Raw genomic sequence first — 22,342 nt, forward strand, 5'->3', positions numbered from 1 at the left:
TCATTATGGGAAGAAAAGGGGGAACCCCCCAACACACACACACACACTCTATCCTACAAACTGTATTCCCCTCTTAAATGTAAGGTTTGGGGCACACATTTATCTCACCATCTCTGCACATATATTTAACAAATGGCGGGGGGGGGGGACTAGAGCAAGTGGGACTTGTTTGTTTTACCTTAAATAACAAATGAGATTTTTTTTAAAGTATAAAGATTAAGGGCTTAGGTAGAAGAGGACTGGAAGAGAAAATGGATAAGCATTATTAAAAGTTATGCAAATACTAGTGTGAAAATTTAGGTTCTATGAAAATTCTGTTACTTTGAGCCATTGGTTTAATTTAGGAAAAATTAAAATCTGCAGACAAAAGCCTTCCCAATCATGACATAAATTACTCAGTAGCACAGTGCTGTTCATGATGTTTCAGGCTAAGAAATCTGATTGCTGAGAAGAGGGAAAAACACTTCTCAAATGGCATCACTGCATTAGCACTGGCTGTGTGACCATTTTTTAAAAATAATGCCAGTTTTTTCCCCAGAAGTTTACACCTACAGCGTGCAAACAGATATCAGATGTTTGCCTCTGGTATTAACATTCCTCACATTACCTAACTTTGAGAAAAGAAAGTCAAAGAAAGTTTCATTGGCAATGTCATGTAAAAACAGTGACAACTGGTAGACCAGTGACATGGAATAATGACAGCAAGTTCCCACTCTGCCCTTCCACTAAGTTTCATTTATATCAAGTAAACTAGTGGCTAATGTGCTGCGTGGGGATACAGCCATATGCTGAACAAGACACGAAGGAGTTAACAGTGCCTCAGAACAACAGTAGGGTAGGGACTTTGGTTTCCCAGGTTTCAGCTACTTAAAGATCATGTGCTTCAAGCAAGATCATCCTCTCACATGAGCAGTGAGTCTCTCACACCTTAGTCAGCACTAAGGTAGCAGCTGGATTTAAAAATACCTTTCTTTTCCTACTCCTATTATCTATAAAATCATTTGGGCATTTCAAACTGCAAGGTGACTACAATACAGTGTCACAATCCTTTAACTGGATTTGAGCAATTATGCTCAGTACTTTATGTGATCATCCAGCATAACTGTCCTAAGGGAAAGAAACAAATATCTCCATTTTATAGCAGAAGAAAGTGAGGCATAGGGAGATTCAATAATCTGCCCTAGATCACACAGATGGTACTGTTTCTAACACCACCATTTTTCAACACCGAGTCCCTGAGAGCTCCGTTCATGAGGGACAGGTGTGTGCCTTTGCCAGCTACTTCTAACACCTGGCACAGGTCTTCAGGGTGGGAAAGGATGGAAAAGACAAGGACGCAGGGTGTCTTTGCTACAGGAGATACAGGAGTGAACTACAGGAGTGCAGGATGCTGCAGGGGAAGGGCTACAGTTCTGTGCTTTGAATTTTGTCCAAACCCAAATTCTCTAGTCATACATAGAGCCATGAAAATCATAAAGTTTATTTCTCTATCAAAGCAAGACAACAGAAAGGATCTGAAATGTGCTGGACTGGGTGAGGGCTGGGGTGTGTGAGCAGAAGAAAGGTGCACCAGGCAACCCACTTATCTCAGGCATAAATTCTCCAGGATATAGAGGACTATAGCTCCAAGGTAATCCTCACAATGACCGTTTTCTACCCCCATGACCTCAGACAAGATGTCTAACCTTTCTGAGTCTCAATTTTCTAGTCTGTGAAATGGGGCTGCAGTTCATATCATTTGGTCAATGTAAGCATTAATAAAAATGGATGAGTAAACATATGTAAAAGACTTAGCACAGTACCAGCATATGACCAGCTCTCAGAAAACCAGGATATTTGGTTATCTTCCCCAAATAGGTAAATCAAGGCTGATCATGTATATTCATGTAACCTTCTAGAACGTGGTTTGGCAAGGCATGACAAGCACAGTAAGACTGTATCTACCCATTAGCCTAGGAATTCCCCTTCTAGGAATCGATTCGAAGAGGCACACATTTGTTCACTTCCTTGTGAAAGGAAAAACTTACACACCTCGTGTTCATCTGGGGAACTTTAAACAGCAGTAACCTTCCAGAGACTTTCAAAGACAGAAAAGAAAGGGCTCACGTACAACATTAAATCACAAAAGCAGGGCACAAAATGTGTGCATTTAAAATAATCCCAATGACAATGGGATTATCCCAGGGTTTATGGGGACACATGCTGAAGGAAATATGAAAACACTAGCAGCTTCTATAGCTGGGCAGTATAATTAAGAACTGCTTTCATTATACTTTTGTGTTTACTCTAAGTTATCTATAACAATCATCAGCTATTACAGAAAAAAAGTTTTTTAGACTCCACCTTAAGTAGAAAGCCACCACAGGAAACAGCAGGACATGAAAAGCTTACTTAGTCATTATTTGGGGCCTGGCTGGGAACTCTGCTCTGATCAGGTAGAAAATAGGGAGAGCTGCCAGTCAGTTTCACTTATATAAAAGACTGTGATTGGTCCTAAGCCAATAAATGTTTTAACAGTATCAATGACAACACAACCTGTCTTTACATCACAGTCTGCGGCCATGGGGGGAGTTTGATCATTAGCTCTGGACACACAAGACTCAAGGTTACATACCCTTTTATGGTCTTCCAGTTGCCTCAGGGGTGGACTTGGTTCAAGTTCCTGCTAAGCATGCAGAAATTCCATTTTAAGTTTGACAATTAGGAGATACTACCATTCTTCAGCATCAGTCATAGATGAAATACATCTCAAGCTCGTGTTCAACCAAGCTTACACCACAGAATAGGCCTGTTTGAGGTTGCCTCCCACCCCCGCCAACAATGCTTCACCACATTAGACTCTGCTGAATAACTGTCAGAAACCTCCAACCCCATTGTACTTAAAATGAACAGGTGTTTGATTTGCTGGCCAACACTATTTTTTGCAAAGATTATGAAACAAACATTCTATATTATATTAACTCTGAAGGGATGTAAAACAAGACTCAACCAGGCAGTTCCTTATGATTTGCACATGCATTATTGCACAGCACATGCCAAAATGACATCAGTGCACACTTCTACACAGACACATACAGACCACAGCTCTTCCCAGTCCACCAGGACACAGGCATTCTAATCAAAACTGTTAGTGCAGAGCTCTGATTAGGAGGAGACAGGCTGATCATCAGAAAACATCCACACTGCACCTTAGCTATTCCATCATTTGTGTTTCATTTTTAAGACCTTCAATAGACTTCTTTCAAATAAAGTGCATTTCATTTTAGCTTGAACTCGTGCAATTTTAGAACAGTTTCGCAAATTAAGTTTTAATGCCTCCCCTTGAAAGCGTTTCCTTGCTGTTACAAACATTAAAAAATTCCAGTGCCTCATTTAGTGAGCGTAGCTGGTGGCAGGAAGGAGAAAAAGAGTGTGTTGTGAAACTACAACTTACTTATTAGCAGTTTCTGCTATAAATTAAGATCTGGAATTTCAAAACTTTATCATCTTTGCATAGGAGCCAAAGTCAGTTCTGTATACTAGACAGGTCTCAACAATCCAACATTTCTCAGAGGACAGCTCAAGCCTGAGAAAGTTGTATATGAAGACTTTCCAAGAGCCACAGCCCCTCACCTGGAGGACGCTCGGGTTAGCTGCATTTCCTGAGGACTTCCCTTCTACACCGAGAGACACGTCTACTATAGCAATGATCAGTTTCCAGCCGGCTTGAGACCTCCCTCCCACACCTCCCACTAGGACAGACATCTTGTCACAACGATGCAGACACTCAATCAGAACAACTTAATTACCCATATTTGCTCCCACAGCAAATATAGGTGAGTGACACACCTCTGTGGAGTTCTCGGATTCCGGAGTTTGTGGCAGCTAGTTGGGAGTAAAATGAGGCACATTAGTTACAGCACTTGCGTTTCGCAGGCCACAGAGAATTCCAGAGACCAACAGTCAAGGACAAAACATGAAAGGAAAGATCAAAGGGGAGGAGTGCTCATTGTATCATGGTAGTGACTAAGGTGACCAGACACTTGCTCTTTTAAATTACACTGAATGCAATTGTGCTTGAAGAAATAACTGGCCTGAGATAGGGGAAATGCGTTTAAAATGAAATGGGGGGAGGGTTTGTCCAACCACTAACCAAGAAGGAACTATCCCCTTACAAGGCCTTGAAAGAAGAACCACTGCATCTGGGTGTTGTGTTGAACTAACGAAAGGAGGAAAGTGACACTGTGCCCAATGACAGAGGCTCAGCATGGGCAGAAGGAGCGGATGCCTGCGGGGCACAAAGCTTGCAAAAGCTCCAAAGCACCACTTTCCTGGGACAAGTGCATTTTGAGCACTGTCCGTTCTCTTGTCTCTCTTTTCCACATCATGTCCTGCAGCAGACGGTCTTGGCTCAGACTTACAGGATGGAATCTCGCCCTCCCAGAGTCTCTGGGAAAAGGGAGCGTCCAGGATTAAGGGCTAGGCTGTGAATGACTGTTGCACCCATGTGCTTCCCTCTAGGGCTTCCTGGACTCAGCTCTTTGGCCCCACTCCTATCACACCACGTAGACGACACTCTCCAGCACCTCTTCCTTGTTTACAAACTTTTTCATCCACAAAGGAGAGACAAAAAGATGTGGCCAAAGGACATGCAAGTGAAATGTGACGGTGTGTGTGGTGGCTGAGAGAGGGTGTGGCTGGATAAAAGTCCACAGTTCCATGTGAAGACAGTGCCACGAATCTGTCCAAAGGACACGTGCTTAGAGCAGATAACCGACGTCAGATGTATTGCCAGATCCTGCGTAGGCTGCCCTGGGCCTAAGTCATGCCCAGGTGGCATGGCTGACTGCTGCAAGGTGCAATCTAGGGCCACGGAATAAAGCCAAGGCTCACGCTATAACTGTGTAACCTTGGGCTCCATCAGCAGCACACCCCTCCAGGGGCCAGAAGGTAGTTCTCGGAGTAGGTGCTGAAGGCATGGGAGGTCTGAAACTGTTAAATCTGGTGGTGTCTCAATCCAGCTCAATGCAACCAATTCAGTAGTTTGACCCCAAGATGGAAAAAATCCTCCTAACATATAAAGCTGCTGTCATATAACTAATAATTTCTGTCTTTTTTAATTTCCTGAAAGGTAAAATGAAATAAAAACATACGGGTTAAACTACTCCACCAAAGGCAATGAGGCATACGGTAGGTTGATCACTCAGTTCTGGACAGAAGACTTTCATACAAAAGTCCAGCTCAAGGAGAATGCGCTGGTGGTACACTGGTGAGCAAAGCTGCCTTTAGCTTAAGGAGAACACCTCCTTCCAAAGCATCCAGCCTCCCATGGAGGGAGGCACAGAATGGTTCAAAGGTCTCAAGTATGGCAAAGAAAATAGAGCTCAGATATCTGCACTTTCAAAATTATATAAACAATAACATGATCCAAGAATGCAATTTAACTCTACTCTTACATTCTACGTGTTTTAGGCTGGTACATTAAAACTGTATACACTGGCTTTCGGCCCTCAGTGCAAAAAGGGATGCATTTTTAAAAAGCAGAATTACAGCAACTGCTCATGTATTTTAGAGCGGTCAGAGACACAAATGGATACCAAGTTTTACCTTCTGCCATCTGCATCAGACACATTTCCACTAACTTTAGGTTCGTCTTACATGACTAGAACAAAGGATAATAGGCAGGAACTTCCTGCAGGAATCCACAGAGATGCCCTCTTAGTCCCTTGCCAATAGAAACCAAAGCTAAAGGAATACGGAACCAGAAATGACATCTTTTTATATTTCTCTTAATTCTTTTCTTGTCTGGGTTCTCTGTGTCCAAGAAGCATCTTGAATACTTTTGCAATTACCATAGGTAGCGTATTATGCTTCTCAATTATTCTAGGAACAGAGATTTGCATTACCATATATTTTCACCCCTGGTGACATTTCTCCCTAAACAACTATTGTGCTTATTTCAAAATCAGTTTGATTTTTAAAACAAACATTGAACTTAAACTAGTTAAACTAATTAACTGTGTGTGTGTTTTTTTCTCCTTTGAAAAGCCCGTGAAGCTGTTTGAGACAGCAGAGGGTGCTTTGCAGCCTCAGGAACCGTCAACTGCCCAGAAAGACAATTTGTAATGAGACGCGTTTGTGAAACAGAATGGAGAAGCCAAGAGCACAGACTGGCGTCATATGACAGTGGCTCATCCAGGTTTTGGCCCTGGATACTTGCATGACCTTGGGACATCACTGAACATCTTTGGAGTCCTACCCTTTCACCTGGGCAAGGACACGGGAACAGATATTCTTTTGGAATCCTTCTAACTAAAATATTGAGTATCTCTTGGTATATTTTCAGTAAGCATCACTTCATAAAACCTAACAGGCAAATTCTCTAAGTAATATAACCCATTAGTATATACAGCTTCCGGGCATGGGAAAGATCAGAGTAAACATGGTACATAAGTTGGTAAAATAAACTATACCAGCACTTTCTCCAGTGAGGATTTTGGTCACAGTTCTTTGAGGATAAAGTGATTTTTATGGCAGTAAGCTTTAATTTTGATAAATACAATCATATTAATAAGCTATGTATAGTCAAAGGAGACAATAGCTACATAAATACAATCTATAATACCCCAGGTAAAAGATAATGCTTGAAAAATGAATTACTTTGCTTTCTTTCAGTACATCCAGTACCCAATAATTTATCAAAGGATGCATTTCTCCTATCAATGAAGAAAATTATACTTGGTAATTCTTGAATGAAAATAAGCTCACAGACCAGGGTTATTATTTCTGTGTTTACAAAACAGCATCCTGTCCATCACCCTGAACACCAAGTGTTATAAAACACCTGTCCACCCTCCCATCCCACCCATCATTCTCAGTACGTCTGTCACAGACCATTAGAGGGCACAGCCTCTAAATCCCCGCTGCTTTCTGCTGCCCTCAGCAGGCATCCCTCTCTGACCCCTGGGCAGATGCAATATCTGTTTAAGTAGAGTGTCTCTGCATGGACTATTTTAGCAGAAGTGGAGCACAAATCAAGAAACGTAACTGTTATGACAGAGCTAGGTATCAGCACATCAAAGGGAACTTATGATCTCCAACCTTCTGAATCAGTCTTCAGTTCCTCTTTACCCACCACAACCTCAGAGGAAGGAAACAAACAACAGCAAATGGGTTTGCAAACAAGCTTGCTGGGCCCCAGCCTTCATCAGCTTTTGCAAACCCTTCATTAACAGAACAGAAAGCTTTACAGAAGATCAAACCAAAATAGAATTATCTAGCATTTAGAACAATTTAAATCTTCACATCTGCTAACACAATTCTCTTTAACTATATTTGCTTTTAGGGACAAAAACAATACAAATTGCCTTGTTCCAACAAAGTAGTTTTACCTATATCTTATAGAACAAGTTCATGAGAACTTAATAGCATAGTTCATTATTTTAAAAGCACATTCTGATTTGACTAAATGATACCAGTTCAGTCATTATGGAATAATCTCAGCATCAAAAGAAAAACAAAACAAACAAAACAAGCCTTTCACACACTATGCAATAGCTTCTGTACACTCTGAGTCGAGCTCCCTCTGTGGTTGCCAGTGTCTAACAGTAAACAGCCTGCTGCATTTATTGGCAATCACTGCTGAAGGTCACACATCAGCAGTGAGCCTAAATTCCAGGAAAAAAAAGAAGCTCTTATGTAACTGCCGCCCGGGTGTTGGCAGGTGCCCAATTCGGCGGTTCACAGCAATGTAAAAAAGTGGGACACCTCACCCAGGGCTGGACGTCATGAGAACGCCCCCTGAAGGTGAAATTCAACAGTTCTCATGGTTCTCTGTTTTTCTTTTCTCCCCCTGAATTTTACCAAGTTCCCTGTCAGCGGCATCCTTCGCTTACAGAAGTTGCTGGAGGTGGGAGAAGCTGAAGGCTCCGTGAGAGCGGGCAGCAGCCACCCCGGGTAAGTGGAAATGTCAGTCTGGCTTTCTGTCACAAAGCAGTAAGGCAAAGCTGTTAGCTGTCCCCAGAGGCTCCGAGTGACAGTAATTCAATGGAGCTGGTATCTTAAATGCACAGAAACGGATGCACACACTGAGCTACTTTGAAACACATCATTCCTGTCCAAGGACACACAGGTCAAAGCTAGGTGGGCCACCGTGCCACTCACTACCTGTGCCTAAAGTCCAAGCGCTTCATCACAATCATCACTTGATCAGCGTGACACTTCATAATTTAGAAAAGTGACCTGTGTAATCATCTTTTGAGCTACTCTCCTATTCCTACCTGACCTCAGGAGCTACCGTCTATCCTGTTTATGTAAGAAGTCCCCAGATCCTATGTTCGCATGATTCCGTGTACTTTTCCTTTCTAACATTTTCCATGACTGACAGCTATCACTTTATATTCGTTTTTATTACTGTTTGTCTCTCCATCAATACCTTAAGCTCCAGCAGGGCCGATTCTATGTCTACCTGAGATACCAATCCCCTAGCATTGTGCCTCAAATGTAACAACAATCAAAAATGAGTTGCAGAAATGTCTTTACCGTAAGCTGGTGTCCGTTAAAAGCCAGGAATGTGCAGATACGGGAACTTGACGGAGGGACAGAAACATTGTGTATCTTGATTTCAGGATGGCCACTCGGGCATACACAGATGTAAGGATCTGTCAAGCTTTAAGTGTGAGAAGGGCTGAGGGGACACCAATGCAAGGAGTTCCCTTTTCTCCACCCACTCCACCTGGCTCCCACACTGCCAATGAGAAAGATCTAACTGGGGTAAGGTTGGGAACCCTGCTTCTTTACTTGCGAAGAAACAAAAACAAAAGCCCCTCCTATTCTTGGTATCAATGAAATTTTATTCTACAAGACAGCTGGGAGGGCCCGTACCACGCACGTCTCCTGCAGGCAGTCAGCGCCTCTGTCCTCGTTTCACCCTGGTTTCTCAAAGTCCTGACAGGGATGCAGTAGTCATGAGCCTTTCTCCAAGTCCCTCCCTGCACACCTCTCCTGACCTGCCCATCTGGCCTTTATACACGAAGGCCAGGGGCCCTTCCTCCGGCAGGGGTGACTGGCACAAGACCTGTCTCAGGGGCTTTACCCAGCCATGCTCCGGATTTGCAATGCGAACCTGCAACTTAGGTGTGAGGACTGCCCGGCCCCTGGGCCAGCATGAGCTCTCATTAAACCTCTGCAGAAGTGTAGCTGTGGGCTGCAGGCTTCCACCAGCACACACTGACTAAGGGCTTGGTAGGGGTAAACCACAGGAGCTGTGGTAGTTTCCAGAACTGCATCCACGATGAAGACCTATCAGTCATCTCTGCTTAGAGGGCCGAATCCAATAGCCTGAGGGACTGGGGATAGGGTGTTAGTGTCCCAGGGTTCTGACGGTTGCCAGGGGTAACAACGCAGAGGAGATTCACAGTTGCTTCCTCAGGGAATTTTCAAAGAATCCAAGTGCCTGCCAGAACATTCTTCTTTTATAAACAGACAGTATTCTATTTCCTAGACTATAATTATAAACACACCTGCTCCAACTGTGGAATCTTTCCATAAGCAAGCAATAAACTCCCAGCCAGGAAAACCAAGTTGTATCTTGAGTAAGCAAACACATCAACTGATTACTATGGTACAAAACAGTGTATTAATAACACTGCAGACTGTGATTAGAAAGGTTTTCCTTTCCTTACTTAATTTGTACTTAAGCAAATAGAAGCACAACCTCAATAGTTCAGAGGGAAAATTTAAATCAGTGAGGCATTTACAACTGTAGGTACGAACAAGGATACTGAAGGGTTCAAACACACGAATTCAGCATAGGATGTTTTTCTAGCATACAAATAGCCCGGAAGGCTCAAAGCTAAACAGTGAACAGCAAAAAATCACTGTAGTTGAAGCAATTAACTAAAGCCCCACACTCCCCTTTGTTTTTCTCACCTCCTCCTCATAGAGGGTGTGGCCTCCTCACCTCTTCTTGTCTAATAATGTAAGGGCAACTGGGCATATGGAATTCAGTGTGCAGACCAGCAGGATGCGGAGACAGCCATGTGCTAGGAGTCCTAGTGTGGTGATTCCCATGCTGTGTGGGCTAAGACCACCCACTTATTCTATCTCAACGTCATTCCACAGGCAACAGGACCAAATCCATAACCACGCCTGTGGCTTTCAGTTTTACATCTGTGGTTCCCTTGGGTACATCTGAACCATTTCTCAATATCTCTGAAATTATGGTGCACTAACTGAAACAGACATTATAATAGACAATGTGTTCCCATCCAAAATAAGTTATTAAATCATCTACCAAAAGAAACAACACATTTCTAAAGTAGACTGGAAACATGATTCTAAACAGCCAAATAAAATTGTATTCTGGCATGCTTGATATGCTACCCAATTAAATCCTCTCCATTATATAGGTTAAGACCTCAAATTAATTTTTCTAGTACCACTTAACTACCATGCATCACTGCCTAAAAATATGGCAAGGCATGCTGAAAAAATGTACAAAGTAAAATATGTAAGAGGCCCCGATACCCCAACAAAATGGCCACCTACTTGTGGGTCTCCAGAGTAATCCTGAGTGAGTGCAAGTAATTTGCCACTGGATGACATCTCAACTTCTGGATTTATACATAATTTTCCTAGAAGCCACACACTGTATTGCTAATGTTATGGTGGAAAGTCTCAAAAAAAGTACTTCAGAATTGAAAATGTCTTTTGAAATCTTTATACCCTTCATACTCAATACTTTCAACACACACCCCAAGAGACTATAGTTGTATTGTTCTTTCTTTTTTACCGCTTTCAAACTAAGCCAGTGTAATCACTCTCCTTGTGTCGTATGCTTTACATACAGCTAGAAAAGCATGTTCCGGTAATATGGAAACTGAGTTGAGAGACAAGTTAATATCCAGCAACAACTACAAATTCAGCTGAGATTCTAGACAGTGAATGATTGAAATCTTATCACAGTTCAGAAAATCTTTATCCAGACTCAGATGGGAACTTCAAGGACGAACGGCAAACAAACTCATGGGAAACGCTAACAGAGACAGGACAGACTCCACTCCCAGAAGGCACATTACATAAACTCAGATACTAGACACAGCAGAGACCAAAAGACAGGGTTCACTGGGTGTCATGGAAACACTACCATGGGACACTCAAAACAAAAAACAATACAATTAGGACCTCAGCATTATCCAATTCATCAATGGAAATTTGCTGGAAAAGAAAAAAAGGGGAGAAAAAGAAAGATACGTTAGGAAAAGGAAAGACGAATGTATTCTTATGGCGCATTGCTTTACTGAAAGTACTATGGGACAGTGACCACGTTAAGTGGTTCTGGCTTTGTGGACACTGCCACAGATCACAGGGACATCTGCTCTGGAGCAAATGGGCAAGGTACTGCCATGCTTTATTCCCATGCCAGGCATCAGACCTCAGAGTCACTGAGCCCCACACTTGCTCATGGGCCTGAGAACCTCAGTCTAGCTGGAGCAAGGGCAAATTCCTCATGCAACTTTTTTTTTTTTTTTTCCAGAAGAGGGTAGGAAAGAATAGAGTAAAAGACTACTGTGAGATCAGCTCCATTTAGAAGGAAATTCTTTCTTTAGACTCATTTTATGACTTCGTGGGGCTCAGGAGCTCAAACTGCAATTGGCCTCACTCAGAACTCGCACTGACTTCCCAAGGTAGTAATATCACTAATGACTAAAGGAGGTAACATTCCTCCTGGGATGATGAGTGCAGACTTAAGGATATTAGCAACACACCATTTATGCACATCAAGTCCAATGGAAATAAAAAACACAAGAGAATTATTATAGTTAGGCTTGTTTAAAGATAGATGAATGATCCTCAAGTGATTTTTACTATGTTTCATTAGTATTTAGTGTACTTTGCAAACTGAAGTGGCTATCAGAAACAGTAGCTAAAAGTGCTAGCATGTCCTTCATTCACATAGAACAAAGAAGCTTTAGTAATTAGTGAAGAATTAACACTTTGCATAAAATGAAAACCTTAGGATTACCTGAGGTTTTGCACACACTAGTACTGAAACAGCTGCTACTGTTCAAAAGGAAAAATAGAATTTTGCATAAATTCTGGATTATCTTGTTACATTAATTCCTGGCCTCTGAATTGCTTTCCAAAACTCTAATAATTTAAGTCAACAGCAGCTTAATAAAAAACCTACTGCAAACTACAGAGTAGCCAATATATAAAATAACTGTGCTCCCTTTTTAAATGGGGCCAAAGGGCTTGAAGACTTTCTATGAGCTATAGAGACACTTAAGTTAAATTTTAGAGATGTTTAGTTATGGGAGATTTTTTTCCCCTTAAATATGGACACAGTTTCACTTGCATACTAAATGCAGAGTTTAGTAGGCAGTGCACAGCCAGTGTTAATATCCTGGGAATAATTTTAAAGTTTATTCTTTCTTTCTTTGGAGGGGGTTTGAGGTACAGTTTCACTGAATACAGTAGCCCAGGCTGGCTTTGCCCTTGCAATTCTCCAGCCTCAGTTTCCCAAGTGATGGGATTATAAACTAGTGCCAGCTTAAAGTTTATACATTTTGAAAACCCAGGACAGAAAGATGCTATAATCATCAAACAAAAATGTATTTCACCATAATTGTTAATGTTTCCCCATTTTACATTTACCACACCGAGAAGAATATGCATTGCTGATCCTTTGCATATGACAGTCATAACAGTGAAAGATGTTTTCCACTCGTAATGACAGCTAGGGTTTGAGCATCCCCCAGGTTCATGTGCTGGAGGGAGGGGCCTCAGTGTGGTGATGCATGAATGTGGCAGGCCCCAGCCACTGGGAACCCATGTTAAAAGGAATTAAGCTTGTTCTTGTAGGCCCAAGGGGGCACAAGACTAGTTGTTAAAGAGCAAGCCTGACCTCTGAGCCCCTCCCTGGCTCCCATCTCAGAATGTGATCTCTTGATCACATGCAGGGCACCATTCACCATGAGGCCCTGATGAGAGGCCAAATCCACGGGGATGCCTGATTCTGAACTTTCAGTCTCTAAAACTGGGAGCTGCTTTCTTTGTAAAGTAGCTGCCTTGAGTCTTTCATTATAGAAACAGAAAAACAGATCAACACAGTCATTAGAATTCCAATCTCGTGGCAACCTTCAATCAGCCACCGACCTGGAGCATCTGGACAGTCCCTGGACGGGCACCAAGCACTTACCACTCCCTAATCTGACTCCTCCTACGGGGCCTGATCAAAACTGCAGGTTTTTTTTTTTTTTTTTTTTTTTTTTTTTCTCCGGTACCGGGAACCGAACTCACGACCTTGCGCTTGCCAGGCAGGTGCTTTGCCGCTGAGCTAAATCCCCAGCCCCAAAACTGCAGGTTTTAGATGGCTTTGGGAAGATCAGAATTATTAAGGCTGGAGACTTCATTTGCATGAGAAGTCAGAACTGAGCTGAAGTTTAGATACTTAAATTCGGGGACATTTAGTGGTCTTGGGGCCACTGCTTCCTGTCATTTACATATGCATGTAACATAACGAAAACTTACATGTTAACTCTGTAGGTGAGCTTCAAGACACTCAGTAGGGCCAATCTGTTCACTTAAAATGCAGGGATGAAAAGCTGGTCTTTGGAGTTAGTGTCTGGGTTTGACTTACTGGCTTCCTTGTTATTCAGTAGTGTGACCCCAGGCAAGTTTCTAAACCTTTCAGAGTCTCCTCCTTTCTGTTTAAAAGTAGTTAATAAGAATAACAACGATAGCTATCTCTGAGGCTGATTGGAGATAAGGCAGGGGATGCGCTTAGTGTAGTAGCTGGCACATATCAAGAGGTCAATAAAAGTTATCACTGTTACAAAAGATATAAGAAATTAGTGGGTATATATAACAGTTAAAAAGTGTAAGTCAGTCTCACAGCAATTCTGGTGTGTTTTAGTCTGTTAAGGAGTGACAGCTCTTGAGGGTATTTTATTTTATTTTGTTTTGTTTTATTTTGTCTCAGGCAAATAGACTTATACAAGTGCTCCAACATTTTTGAGGAGGATAACAAAAAATCTTTCAATTTCTTTTTCATTAGTCACCTTGATTATATCCTAAAGTTGAATGATAAAGTAGAGAGGAGAAAACACACCTAAATCTCATCACCTGTAGGGTGATCACTTGAAAAAAAGACCAAAAACTTGGCCCCTCTGTGGTGGAAAGGGCACTACCCTGAGGTGTGGCAAACTCAGGTTCTTGTCTTGAACCCACTACAGATATTCCATGTGACCGTGCTCACTGCAGCTCTCAGCCCAGCCTCCTCGTGGGCAGGGGCAGGCTACTCCAGGTGGGCTAGTGGTCCTTCCAGACCCAAACCTATTGCTGTGAAGACTCGGGAGAGGGCAGAGAAGCAGTACGGCTCTAAACATTCCCAGAAAGGGTCAGTCATGGGACAAGTAAGAAGCAAGTGACAGGAAACTGAGCTGGGAGGAGGGGAACTGCCTGAGTAACCAGGCCAAAGAAGACCTCATGGATTTTTCAACTAAAGCCAATGGGTTTGCTTGATAAAGGTTAGTTCTTTGGCTCTGGGTAACTTCTACCCTTTAAAAAGTTGGCCTGCCCTGGGCATCAAGCTTCTTTAGTTAGACACGGACAGATAGTAAACCACTCAATATATTTTTAAAGAGCCTCTGTGGAACAAAGTTAATACCAACTGCTGGGTAGGGAGAAACAAATCCTTTAGTGACCTCCACCCCTTCTTAAGCTTCCCTTAGTGTGGATGGCAAATTAGCATTTACAACAGTCAAAGCATGGGATAAGAAGTTTCAAGTTTGTGCTGCAGATCTGGGGGCTGCTTACCAAACACGGGTTTCTAGGATGTCTTCTTCTGTTTCATGGCATTTCCATCCTTGTCTATCAGTATTTCACTTTCATAAACAGGGATGACAGACCCAACCAGCTTAAAAAGAAATATCATCTTTCTTGCCAGCCTGGCTGTTTGCTTGTGACTGATGTCTTCACCAGCTGAAAAGTGATTTGAGCCCAGCCCCAAGAACCCCTTCCAAATCCTGGTAACTTACTCTTCTGTATTACCTTCATCTATCTGTCCTGCATGGACTTAATTTTTCCATCTAGTGTCCTCTACCCACCTGGGCTGCTATCGGCCTCTCCTTCCATCCTTTTCCCTTTAATAAGAGCAAGACCTACCTAGGTTCCTATACATTGGTCTGTGTGAATAGTTCATTTCAGCATTTCTCACCTGAACCCAGGTTCTTTGCTTCTGTTGCTTATATTCATACACTTGAGCCTGATAGGTTTCCTCCACAAAATACCCACTGAGTTGTAGAAACCCATTTTCTTATTTCTTTTTGTTACCTTTGATTTTATATATTTTAAACACTTACAGTAACATTTAAAAGCTTTCTGATTTGGGGACAGTGCAGTGATGAACAGTCAGTAAGGATTAGATATTCTTTTCTTATCCAAAGACTCTCACATGTTAAGTTGCTCTAATATTAATAAAAATACTATGTAGATTAGAAAGCAAGACTCCTGCACGCTTTTATATTTGCGATGATCTGGCTGTCACCACCCATTCTGACAAGGAACACTGTGATTTGATGCCAAGGCTTCCTCCCAGAAGTCAAAGCTGAGTTACTGGGTATTTTGGTAAGTCAATGAGACTGGTGCGTGTATTCATACATACTTTCTGACAGTGGCTAGCAGACACCTAGTGAACAATACTACCTTCAAATGAAAACGAGTGAGACAGAAACTCGTGCCTCTGATCCTTTGCTGGGGGCTGAAAGGAGGCTACCGGACATGTTCTTGCCCTGCTGCCCCACACGAGGCATCAGGACCGGTCTTAGAATCTCCTTGCTCATGGCATGTACTGAGCACCATTTCACTGGGACTGTCCATTTCACAATCTCAATCAGGAACAGTGACTTGTGTGCCTGCCTGCCTTCCAGTTAGAACCGGAGGGAGTTTCTTGATGCACTGGAAAGATTGTGCAAGATCTCACCAGAAAGAACCGAGCAAACCCACAGGCATGCTTAGCTGGAACCCCAAATTCCGGACCCATATTCCGATATGCAAGAGGCATTCATTTCTTGGTAGGAATTTAAATCAGAACAGTCGTATAGCACATTAGAATACATGCTGAGCAGCCTTAAAGTCAAAGATGACTGACTATCTTTGACTTGAAGGAGACAGTCATATGACTTAGCTACCTTTAGGGAAAAGATACCTAGCTTTGGGGGAGGTTAAGCCAGTAATGCTTAAACTAAGGTGGATCTCTAAATACCCCCACCTCTTCCATGCAGAAGCAAATTTTTAATGTAAAAATACAATGTAGTACCTTTTCTCCATAGCCTCTATCTTTGGTCATCATTTCCCTGAGGGTCTGCAGGACTTTAATGCAAAGTTTCTCTTCATTCTCCTCTAGCAGCTGCTTAGTATGCTTTATTAACCTGAATAGAGGAAAATCACAGATTACAACCGTGAAATTATCTCTCAATTAGAAACACTTCATAAGCAACTTATTGTGACTAGTCAGTTAGAGAACAAATATTTATTAAGGGTTCCCAAGTTAAACACACTTTAAGGCATTCACTGTCTCAACAGCGAGCAACTGTGTCTCAATAGCGACACCTGCTGGTATTGAGTAGCCAGCACGCTCTCAGGGCAGGAGAGGCTACATACTATACAATGGGGAGATTATATACAGGGGAAACCAGACAGAAGTCCACTCATCAAGTGTGGGTATTTATCCACTGAGGACTGCTGCTAAAATATGCTAAGAATGTACCAAAACACCATGTGAGCATGGTGGTTGGGCACACACACACAGTATTCCCTTATCCACTCTTGTCTTTTCAGAAAAGTCCCAAACTCAGAGGCAACGTCTACCCCTATGCTAGACAAACAACTACCTTCAGCTTAAAAATCAAATGAAGATTTCTAGTCATGGACTCACTCGTTTCATCTGGATTATGCCCCATGGCATAAAGTAAGAAACTGCAAAACTGTGAGAAGACTGAGGTCATGATGGGTCTGAGACTTTTTAAGACTAAAGGGTTTTGTTTATACAGGACAACATGGTGGGTGTTCTGTCAAGACTCGCTGAATGGAAAACAGATGAACAGCCATGCAACTCAAATGAGAAATTCTCATCAAAACAAAAAAAGGTCATTAAGTAGAATTTAATAGACAAACTCACTTTGGAAAGGTCAGAACAGGAATCTAGCACATGACCTTGCATTCATTAAAGCTTAAAACCAGAACAATGTCTCCTCCAGGATGAAGGCTTTGTTTGGTCATTACGGTTCTGGCCACTGACCACCCCAGAGCGAGCGGCTGCTTACTTGCAAATGAAACCGCCACTTTCACATTTCTTTCTGGCATCTGTGTTCTCAGGGAAAAGCAGCTCGGGTCTGTGCAGGACATCCACAAGCACAGACAACTCCGCCTGGACCAAAGGCCTGAGCCGGTCCTCCAGCGCAGAGACGATGTCCTGGAATGGAAACACGGCATTGGTCAATGGCTCAGTGGGAGGCTGGACGCAACAGGGTGAGAATACTAATTCCTGCCCTAAAACATGATGCACAGAGTAACTCTGGTACTGTCTGGCATTTTATCTCAAATTATTAGATGTTGCCCAATGGTTACCTGAAGCACTATCTCCAAATGCAGAAAACAAAGCACAAACAAGTCAATGTCCCCACCACTTCTGAGATGGTTTTATGCTACTGAAGGGATCATTCTATATATTTTAAAATATGATGCAAAATATATATTTGACGACATGGAAAGATGTCTACAATATGAGTATAAAAATGGTCAAACAACAGTATGGACCTTACAGTGCTTTTGTATAAACAATATCCATATCTAAAGGATATATGCCAAATACTATTACAACATCACTACTGGTTTTCTCTGGGAGTAGGATTACAGACGATTCTAACATTCTTTATAAAGTGATACTTGTTGGTGTTATCTTAATTATCAATGAGCATGAATTATTTACATAATAGTCATATAAACATGAGAACACAAATGAATGAACATGCTGTATCAACATGCTAAATACATGTACCCTGATAGCATGATGGTCTTCAAATGCAAAACACATAGCTGTAGGAAAGGAAAACAGAGAAAAGTTGAAAGAGCAGCAAAACCAACACAACAAACACCATTTAAAGGCAAATGATAGAAAACAGATGAGAAATTATCTTCAAAAGATGCTAAAGCCTGCTCTATGATTTGCTGATTCAGAACTTAACTAGAAGCATGCTAAGACGGGGGCAGGACACAGCACGACCTATAATACGGAAGGGTTTGATAACTAAAGAGATTTGCATGGGAAACGTGATTAAAACTGCATTTACTTCAAATGGGAACCAAACTGGGGTCAAGAAAGAAGTGAAAGCTCTTCTATCTAGAAACTAAAATTAAACCACATGAAGACAGCTTTACCTGATTTTTAACACAATTAGGCGATCCTTGTAATTGTTCGATAATGCTTAGTGCATATAAAAAACAGATGAATCAATCAAATAATTGTGTTCTTTTAGGGGCATAACTTTCCCACTAAGATTATAAGATAACAGATTGCTATGTGAATTTCGTAACAGTCACATGACTTTCACAACAGTAAAAAGAAGGACATATCTGCAAAATGCTCAAGCGATCTTATCAATTTTCTCTCTTTGATTAGGTCCTGATCCTACCTCCAACCAATCTTTGTAGTATTTGCCTGGGACTGAAGCAGTTCTCTAAAATAACACTTACGCATTTCATGACATCTTGCATCTTTTGCAAAGTCTGAACTTGACACTGCAATTGATTTGCACTGCATTGTCAAATGCATGACATTCGGCAATCAAGGAAAGACCAACGAAGATGGAGAAGCGATGGAAAGGGGAAGATGCGAATGTTAAGCAGCGTCTAAATGGGGATTAATTATTTCAGTGGTCAGTTCGCAAGTGAGTGTTCCCATGACAGGAACTCAGGCTATAAGTAACTGCAGAATGAGGATCTTTAAGCCCCTCACCAAGCCGATATAACAAACATTACCTACTGGTATGTTCCATTTCATTTCCATGAATATACATAATATATCTAAGAAAAGCACAAGAAATTGGTCCATGTGCATATAATTTATGTACACTGAACAAGCAAGAAAAACTGTGTGTTCAGAGTTACAAGTCTATATCTTTCCTCCCGTTTGTGAAAGCACAGTGGAGTCAGGAAGCATTCCATTAGGCATCAAGGGTACCTTTGCTTAAGAACTGATTCTTCCATGACAGAAAATGAAATTCTTTACTTGGCCCATGAAGCTGCCAATTCCCCTAGCAACAAGGGCTCCAGCCCTACTGACCTTGCTGTGGTCTTTGAATGCACACTATTCTTTCCTTTCTAATGGTCTTAACACATGCTGTTTCAGAGACTCAGTTACTTTACCCAATAATAGTTATTATGATAGTCACAGCAGTAGCAAGAGTCATAATAACTATAATAATAATTATAATAGCTGCTCTGAGTTGAGTGTTCATGATACGCTAGGCACTGTTCTATGTGCTTCTTGGGTACTGATTTTTTCCAGTGACGGCCACCACATTACATCTTCTCTTACATGTGCTTCTTACAATGTGACAACGATGATTTCCCTCCCATTGGAGACGGGTCTGTGTTTGGTCCCCTGAAATTAAGTAGGCTTCTGGGACCGCCTTGCCAATGCAGTAGGGCAGAATGAATGCAGCATGACCTCTGAAAGCTCGGTCAGGAAGGAGATACACCTTCCACTGGTCCTACCCTAGAAATGCTCATCATAGGCCCCGCCTGTTGTGTTAGGAGAAAGCTCAAGCCACAGCAGGAAGCTGCCTGTAGAGGTTTCAATCAAGAATCCCAGCTGACAACCACCCATCCTCAAAGAGGTGGGTTAACAGGTTCAGAGTGAGTCCAGCTACAGCCACCATCTAACTGCAACCTCATGAAGACCCCAGCAAACACTGCTTGGCTCAGACAGTCTTTGGAACAGTGAAAGAAAAGAAAGTAGCTGCTGTAATCTGTTTCCCAAGATACAGATAGCTGGAACATGTTATCAAATCTCTTAAAGCTCACAACAACCTCATAAGGTAGGTGTTATATCATCCTATTCTACAGTTAGGAGGCTGAGGCACAGAGAGGTCAAGCAATTCCCCCAAGATTGTAACTCCTCTTGGCAGTAGAGGCAGAACATGAACCCAGGCAGTGACTTGAGTTCACCTTCTGACAACACAAGAGTGACTCTGCTGTTGGTGCTAGGTAAAAAGGGAGTATATTCTAGCCACACTCTTAATTTCATTTGGGCCAGTCTGATATAAAATTATTCTTTCAGGGATCACTACACTTGATTCCAGAGCCTAAACATCCCCAAGTGATGGGAAAATGGATCTTTATGCCCTTATCGTAAGCATTCTCTTTGTAACACTTAAATTTCCTCCCCAGTAAGAAAGAGCAGAGTCCCCACTGTTCACAAAGAAAGCTACAGGTCTATGCCTAACCTTTCAAGGCCATGACCTGTCAGGAACTGTTGTCTTTCTAAGGAGTTCTGTACTCCAGGGTCCCATATCCATTAGAACATGTGCCTATCCATTCCCCTCACTGACCTCTCTCTCTGTGGCAAAGCATGAATGTCCCTGGCTGTGTTTGGAAACCAGATTGAGCACTACTTCTCCCACACCAGGGATTACCTGCAGTCTCTCGATGATATTCCGGTAGTCTCTGGAAGCTGCTAGAACAGAGTCCCTGCGAGCAGCATTGCGAGCTGACAGCCGCCAGTTCATGGCTGTTTTCTGCACAATATTGTGGGACTTCAGAAAGAGGTTGTTGACTTGGCTGTCCAGGTCCACAGGAATGGCGATAGCCCGGCTCTTGGCTACACAGGAGACATTTGACTTGTGAGGTTATAACTTCTGTGAGATGCTTTAGGGATAGACTTAAGTACCTGTCACCCAGCAGGCAGAGTTTTCCATGTTGACAACATGCCAGCTTACATAATAGTGAGTGCAAAGACCAAGGAGCTGAATTCAACTTTACCACCTTTTAGGTAATGGCTTCCTAAGAGAAATTCTGGAGGAAATAGCTCTGAACATCAGGGAAATGCAGTCAGGTCATAAAGTTTAGGCAAGTCAGAGTGACAGCTCAACACGTTTCCTCAATGAATAGCTTCTTAGAGATGCTGATGTGGTTACATATGCTGTGATTTATTAAGACAGGGAACTCATCTGGACAATGAACTGTTTTTCTAAAAGTTCTCTTTCAAGTTTGTTGTTCTATACAACAATCTACAAAATTCTGATTTCAACCAAACACACTTCATGATAACATTCACAAAAATGTAAACTGTTCTTTATATAACAGGTCTTCTTTTCCTTACTTAAAAAAAAACAAATTAGAGTCTGTCTGATCATACGAAAAACACCAAGTCAAGTCCATGACAGAGGACATTACGGCACTGATGGTGAATCTATGGTAGTCATGTTATTTTTCTAACAAAAATGTTAATATATGAGTTGTTTCTAAACAAAAACCTAGCATTCAGGTTTAGTGGGAGCACTGGCACTGTGCCATAAACGTGTTTGGGATTGCCGTTTGCGCACTTGTCTCTGGAAGGCTGACCATCGCTGCTCTGCAGCATGCCTGATAAGTACCTATCAAGATGGCCAAGGTCATGAGAAACAAAGGAAGACTATGAACTGTTGTAGACTAGAGTAGACCGGAAACACATGAGAACAGAGTGCAATGTGGCAGACAGGACTGCATCCTGGCACACACAGTGGCTATCTGCAGAAAATCTGGTGACATCCAAATCAAGCCTGGAATTTAACTAATAGTAAGGTGCAAGTTTTGTTTTTTTTTGTCTTGATAAATGCACTTTCCTAATGCAAGATGCTGATAGTGAGAACTGAGAGTGAGTAAGTAAGAACTCCTTGTATCATCTCTGCAACTTTCCTATAAATCCAAATTATTCCTAAATAAAATATTTATTTAAAAAAGCAAGCTAAGCCAGGCTGGTGGTACATGCTTTTCATACCAGCATTTTGGGAAGCTGAGGCAGGGGGATCAGAAATTCAAGCCCAGCCTGGGCAACTTAGCACAATCTTGTCTTAAAATAAAAAATAAAATGGGCTGTGGATATAGCTCAGTGTTCAGAAAAAAGCTAAGATTGACAATCCTTGTTTGTATGTGGGGAAACCTCTGAAAACCTAAATAATTATCATCAGGGTTTCAAAACACTGCAAATAAGGACAGTGCTCTATTTCTTGTATCTGCTGTTAAGAAAAAAAAAAAAAAAAAAAAAAAACTCAAAAAAAAGAAAAGAAATAGGAAAACTAATTATTTAAATCCTAATTAG

At 41.9% G+C, this 22,342-nt stretch overlaps 1 protein-coding gene across 7 annotated transcripts in view; it reads right to left on the minus strand.

The window, feature by feature from the left end:
* LOC102003352 (inositol 1,4,5-trisphosphate receptor type 1) overlaps nt 1-22,342 on the minus strand; it is a gene marked incomplete in the record, with an annotated part of 324,788 nt that overhangs the window by 107,927 nt on the left and 194,519 nt on the right. For 5 of the 7 annotated variants that reach the window (XM_013513715.1, XM_013513713.1, XM_013513710.1 and 2 more), the window contains 6 exon segments: nt 2,615-2,665; nt 3,829-3,864; nt 11,164-11,196; nt 16,301-16,412; nt 17,307-17,455; nt 20,679-20,863. In XM_013513715.1, coding sequence (XP_013369169.1) covers nt 2,615-2,665; nt 3,829-3,864; nt 11,164-11,196; nt 16,301-16,412; nt 17,307-17,455; nt 20,679-20,863 — 566 coding nt within the window. 7 annotated transcript variants of the gene reach the window in all.

The sequence above is a fragment of the Chinchilla lanigera genome, unplaced genomic scaffold (assembly GCF_000276665.1).
Source record: "Chinchilla lanigera isolate Chin_1 unplaced genomic scaffold, ChiLan1.0 scaffold00020, whole genome shotgun sequence".
Taxonomy (NCBI): domain Eukaryota; kingdom Metazoa; phylum Chordata; class Mammalia; order Rodentia; family Chinchillidae; genus Chinchilla; species Chinchilla lanigera.